The sequence below is a fragment of the Ananas comosus genome, linkage group 14, assembly GCF_001540865.1.
Source record: "Ananas comosus cultivar F153 linkage group 14, ASM154086v1, whole genome shotgun sequence".
NCBI classification, from domain to species: Eukaryota; Viridiplantae; Streptophyta; class Magnoliopsida; order Poales; family Bromeliaceae; genus Ananas; species Ananas comosus.
In genome coordinates this window covers 9,782,545-9,788,544 of record NC_033634.1, presented here as the reverse complement: position 1 = coordinate 9,788,544, position 6,000 = coordinate 9,782,545, and the positions used below count along the sequence as shown (strand labels likewise).

The following is a 6,000-nucleotide window of genomic DNA, read 5'->3' as shown; positions in this document are numbered from 1 at the left end:
AGAACAAAATTTACACGGGTTTTAACTTTTGTTCAACTAACCCTTAAAAGCAGAAACTTTAATATAGTGCTTCTAATTACATTATGCGATATATTAATATAGTGTTATGCCTAATATTATTATTCAGATAATATTTTATCCGAAAAAATATTATCTAATATTGAAGTGTCCACCGGACCTTAGAAATGATTTAATGAACTAAATGAATTTTACATGAGTCCAACTCTTTTGAGGGATAACACGGGCAGGATCTAGATGGTTTGGCCTACTTAGCTGCGCGTCTAAAATAAAAAATAAAAGAAAGAAAAAAATTTTCATAGAATTCATTATTTTTATACTCACTATGTTTTAAAATTTCTATCGGGTACAAAAACCGAAAAAAAAAAAAATTTTTGGTAGAAGCGGTCCCTATTAAGAGACTATTTACCGGTCTCCCACTTTTTTTATTCTTTTTTTTTTTTTTTTGCTCGCTGCATACTCAGGCCCTTAATCTACCTAAGGCCCACCACACTCCAACTAACCGTTAGATCCAATATCCAATTACGAAAATTTACTTGATAATATATGTAAGTATACAAAATTAGCAATTCAGGTTGAAAGAAGAAGGGGGATGATCAGAACCCCCCACACACGCATGTTGAAACTTGAAAGCATTGTGAGGAGAGAAGATGTTGTGGCCAAGTCTCAGAGCAGCAGCACCACCATCTCCATCTCCCTCCCCTCTCCTTCCCCTTTTCCTCTCTCCCACCCTCCACTCCCTCCCTCCTCTCCCCTCCCCAATCCTCCGCCTCTCCCCATCCCTCCGCCTCTCCCGCCCCTCTCCTCTCCTCGCCGCCCCTCCTCGCCGTAGAGGCCGCGAAGACGAAGAAGAGGAGTATGATCAGAGCGAAGATGAGGGTGATGATGATGATGACGATGCGGAGGCGGCGATGCCGTTCGCGGAGATGCGGCGGTGGCTGGAGAGGAAGCCGCGGGGGTTCGGGGAAGGCAGGATGTACGACACCGCGGTCGAGGACCGGCTGCTGGAAGAGATGGAGCGCAGCCGCGCCGCGCAGCTCGCCAACGTCAGCAACCTCAGGAGCCAGCCCGCCCGCGGCGAGAAGAAGCAGGATGATCCTCCCGGGAAATGTCAGTGTCTCTGCTTCATTTGTAGGCCCTGTGTTTGTTAGTAGTCGTTTATCTTGGATCTGATGTTGTTGCAGCGAAAACTTACAAACTGGATAGCCAATATATCAAGAATTACTAGCCTTCTTGGATCGTCCTTGTTTAGTGCTTCTGGATCGGATGCGAAGGGCGTTATCAGAGTCCTCTTCTATATCCACATTCCAACAGAATTCTGGGAATGTAAGTCGAAAGCACAGAGAGTGTTACCACATTCCAACAGAATTCTGGGAATGTAAGTGGAAAGAACAGAGAGTGTCACGACCCGACGCTGCCAATTCGGACAGCTCGGACTCAAAACAGACCCACCGAACAGACAGAGTTTTTCTTGTCTACCAAAGGCGTAAACAAAGTCTGCATACATAATATTTCCTATGTATGTATGCACAGATTTTGTTTACGCCTTGGGCGGACAAGAAAAATTATGTTCGTTCGGCGGGTCTGTTTCGGACCCGAGCTGTCCAAATTGGCGGCGTCGGGTCGTGATAGAGAGTCTGATAGAAAACAGCACAGAAACAGTCCTAGTACCATGTCCACGTGCACTGCGGCTCGAACCTGTGACCTCTTGGAATTTAGGGGCATAGGACTAATTCTGATGCCACGTTAGTCAGAAGATTGATTTTGTAGAAATTAGTATAGGAGTTAATGGAATTGAATATTACTTTCTTCTTAGATAGGCAGTTATTACAGCTTATGTTCATATGCACTGACAGAAGAGATGCTGGATTCATTTAATGATCGATGCAGAGAATTGAACTCATGACCTTCTTTTGGAATTGACGGGCTTAGGACAAGTTCTGGCGTTTTAATTAACAAAATTATTTATCTTTTGGTTGCATATAATTTTGGATGTTACTTTCTTCTTGGATAGGCAACTATTAGAACCAATATTGCTCTTCATTTTCCTAACGCCTTCCTATATGTGGCAGTTGCGTATCCACCACTTTGTTTTATTTGGTGCTTATATGTGAGTGCTCAATCTTAATTTTTATTCACATATTAATCTACTGATTTCTGATTGTGAACTTGCCTGATCCACTTTATATGTTGATTGATCCAATTAAGTACTGAAGTTATGGTTCTACTTACCATATAGAGTTCATTGCTACCCGGTGGATGCGTACGCAAAAATCAAAATTGCAATCCCTTACATGGAACCAGAAATTTGCACTATGATGTGTCATTTGTAATGGTAATCTGTGCCTAAACTTGGCATTTTAATTATGGCATCTGTGGTGCGTCTTTACTTCATTTGTAGTATTCTTTGCGCGAGCACACTCGCGTGTGTGTGCGCGTGTATGGGTATCAGAATTCAGAAGTTGATTATTCCAAGTTCACCAAAACAAGGCTGCATATATCTGAACTAATAAAACATGGTTACTTTTTGTTAGTTCATCCTCAACTTGTTCATTGGTACACTTTCCTTCTGTTTATCAAATTACATGGAAAGTACGTTTTTTTTTTTTTCCATTTAAATTATTTGTTCATAGAATTTCATGTTCGATGTAATACTGGTGATTTGCAGCAGTAGATGCCATACAAAGTGGCATTGGCATTCGTGTGTCAAACCTCCCAAGAAAGAAGAACATACATAGGGATCTCCAATCAGCTTTCAAAGGGTTCCCAGGCCTCATTAATATAAGCCCTGCAGTTATTGCGAATAAAAAGACTCGTGATCCAATTTGCAAGGGCTTTGCATTTCTTTACTTCGAATCTGAAGCTGCTGCTGAGAGGTACCAATATTCCTTATAATTTTGTTTTTAAGTTCAAAGAATGTTTTCTAAATGGAAAAACCCAATACTTTCTAGGTTAGATGGTAATAGCACCTTAACTATGGGATGTCAGTCTTGATCTTCTGCTGCTAAGAAATTGTCACTTGTACACAGATGACAGACATCAAAGTTTAACTTGTAAATAACTGCAAATTTTTTGCCTTGATTTCTAGCTTTCTTTTACCTCTCTAGGACCATTCTCTAATGCTATTAGATGGCTGCATGAACAGGCAATAATTACAAAATTGATAACAAAATGTGAATAACTTGAACAAATCCTATTAAGTTTTATCCTAGCCAGCATCAGATAAGTGCTAAATCAAAGAGCCTGAACAAGCTTATGTACAATAATGCGGGTGAGATGCCACTGATGCTAGCTCATTTGCAACATTTAGCACAGAGCCAAAACTTGTCATGCCATTTGCATATGGTTGGCTTGTGCGGACCATGCCACATGCTGATTTTTGCTTGTTGTCTAAGGGAATCCAACACGGCACAAATGTGAAATTCCATTTCAATAGCCCTTAGTTATATGAGATCCCTCGTTGCAAATAGTTCTTGAGTATTGGAACCTCAGATATCCAATGGTCACAATTCACGAGTAAACCAATTTATGATTAAGCACTAGTGTTGGTAACTTCTCACGCTTTTGTGCAAACTAAGACAAAGAAGTTATGATGTCCATGCTCTCACCGAGAGCAACTACGGAACCAGATATTTTATTTGAGTAGGGTTTTATTTTCTGTGTGCCCCTTCATAGCAACAAGACACCACTAAAATGTTTTCTTACTGTGAGTACCCTTTTTCTTTTCGAGCTTCTCTAATAACCTTACAAACAGGAGTCTCAAGTGCTGATTGTATAAATCCCACTGGACATTTAGCCGGTTAATTTTATTGTCTAAGAAGCAAGTCTTTTTCTGCACTTCCTCTGGAACGTTTAAATCATGATGCTCCGCTGATATTTTTATCGCTTTCGCAGTCCAAATAATACAAATTCTTTTCCCGGCACCTTTGGTCAAATGTTGATGTTCAATATGTTAAAAGCCACTACGCTCATCTTGTTCTTTTTCCCCTTTTTTTCCCCAGATTTGTACAAATGTACAGTAAGAAAAATGTGGAGTTTGGTAAGGTAGAAAAGCAGATCTTTTGTGATATCATAAACCCGCGCAGCTCTTCCAACTCTTCCATGCAATTGGCCGACACTCGAACAAACACTTCTCTCAAACATACAGATACAGAAAAGGATTCTTCGAGATCTAACATGGATATTCTGACTCAAGATCAAGATCCGTTAGAAGGCAGCTCTTATGATGGATCGTTTGGCACTGAAGAATCTCCATTCCTTGTTGAAGAAGATGATCCCTTTTCTGATCTTGAAGCAATTGAAACTGGAATTGAGCACATAGATAGTCCCAGTCTAGACAGTGTCCAATATGTGAGTGAGACAGAAGTGGACGTGTCGGATTCAAATGATTCAATGCCATTATCTCAAAATAGGAAGAAACAAGTAGCCTCAAAGAAGCAAAATAGAAGTGGTAAACAAAAACCAGTGAAGAACCCTAAGTTGGGTTTGCCGGGTTCAGTTTCCAGGTATATCTTTAGGTGTTTTAAGTAGAATAACACAAACTATGGTTAATGTATATTCATTTGTGCTTCAGGTTGAAAATCAAGGAGAGAACAATTCTGTCCGGTGTTTTCTCTAAGTATGGTTCGAAGGAGGTTGTTGTTTCGTCAAAGGAAGGATAATCATCACTATTTGTTGGAAAATTATCACTATTGGATCATGTAACTCCAGAGAGTATAATCTTTTGCAATTTATGACACTGAATTTAAACATAGGTACGTTTCACGCTGTTTCCCCTGACATTCTTGTTTTTACTGGTTTTGTTTAGCAATGTTTGCCACCAAATCCCCAGAAAATGGCATAATATCAGATTTATTCCTACAAAATCTCAATTCTTAAATATATGCCTCCATAATTCTGAAGTACTGCACATTTAATCACTAAATTTTCATCATTATGACAGTTATGCCGATAAAATTATAGTTTCCTGAGATTTTTTGAAAGTTTTAGGATCTAAGGTTCTTGTAGACTGACGTGAAAGATAGAATAGAAACATTAGAAATAAAAAAAATGTAACCAAATTAGTATTTTGAGCGATACTTTGAAGGGTGGAATGGCCTTTTGCACATGAAAAGGTCAAGTTTCACTGCTTAACTGACAAAGATTGATGAATATGAAATTTTGAAAAGTCTAGAGAAATAAATTTAACAAAACTTTGTTTTTGCAGGAACATGTAAGTAATTATTCCTTTAAATTTAATAACCAAATAATGGATGGCTTGCGGCATGATGACTATTATAAGTACATTTTATAACTGACTGGTAAGAAGATAACTATGTTTCTTCTCCAGGGAAGGATGATTTGGACTTCTGCCCAAGAAGTCAAGAACTCGGAATTCGCCAACATATATGGATAAATATTGGATCAGTCAGTGAACAGGGGGAGAGAGAAAGCGAGCTTTTGAATTTATTTGCACAAAGTTATTTGATCTTGTGATGATATATGAGTATTTATGTTTCCCTGCAAAACTTGGAAGTACTTCAAGTGCTCTGTAACATTTTTGGTGTACTGAAGTCGCAGTAAGTTTTATCTGATGAGATGTGTTTAAACTTTTCCTTTAAAGAAGAGTGAGAGATGAAAGATAAATCTTAATCTTCAAACAAAGTTTTGTCACAAATATATGTAGGTGTCTTTGCTGGGAGTATATTCTTGTCATGGTGAACAAAGGATAAGCATTGCTTGTTTTGGATTTCAGTTGTTTCAAGAAACTAGGTCAAACTTTGAATGTTGTAGTAATTACATGTAGGGGTGGCAATCCAGCTTGTTGTTCGTGAACCAGCTCGTGTTCGGCTCGAAATGAGCTTGAGATCGGCTCGCTCGTTTAGTAAACGAGCCGAACACGAGCTGGATTTTTCAGCTCGTTTAATAAACGAGCCGAACACTAGCTGGGGTCAGCTCGCTCGTGTTCGGCTAGATAACAGCTCGAATACATATATTTTATAT

The 6,000-nt window shown here is 39.1% G+C and overlaps 1 protein-coding gene across 2 annotated transcripts; it reads left to right on the top strand.

The window, feature by feature from the left end:
* Positions 586–5,676, top strand: LOC109720686. Of its 2 annotated transcripts, none has more exons than XM_020247953.1 (5): positions 586–1,128; positions 2,690–2,894; positions 4,020–4,523; positions 4,592–4,772; positions 5,348–5,676. In XM_020247953.1, exons 1-4 carry the CDS (start codon positions 669–671, stop codon positions 4,677–4,679), a joined length of 1,257 nt encoding a protein of 418 aa, XP_020103542.1. In that variant the 5' UTR covers positions 586–668; the 3' UTR covers positions 4,680–4,772; positions 5,348–5,676. The 2 variants fall into 2 exon arrangements, with proteins under 2 accessions (XP_020103542.1, XP_020103541.1); XM_020247952.1 differs by having other exon boundaries at positions 2,687–2,894.

Excerpts from the sequence above, each read along its gene's own strand:
- LOC109720686 (XM_020247952.1), top strand. The coding sequence starts at position 669 with ATGTTGTGGCCAAGTCTCAGAGCAGCAGCACCACCATCTCCATCTCCC. Across the intron at positions 1,129-2,686 it reads GGATGATCCTCCCGGGAAAT|CAGTAGATGCCATACAAAGT; the intron begins GTCAGTGTCTCT and ends GGTGATTTGCAG. Across the intron at positions 2,895-4,019 it reads TCTGAAGCTGCTGCTGAGAG|ATTTGTACAAATGTACAGTA; the intron begins GTACCAATATTC and ends TTTTTTCCCCAG.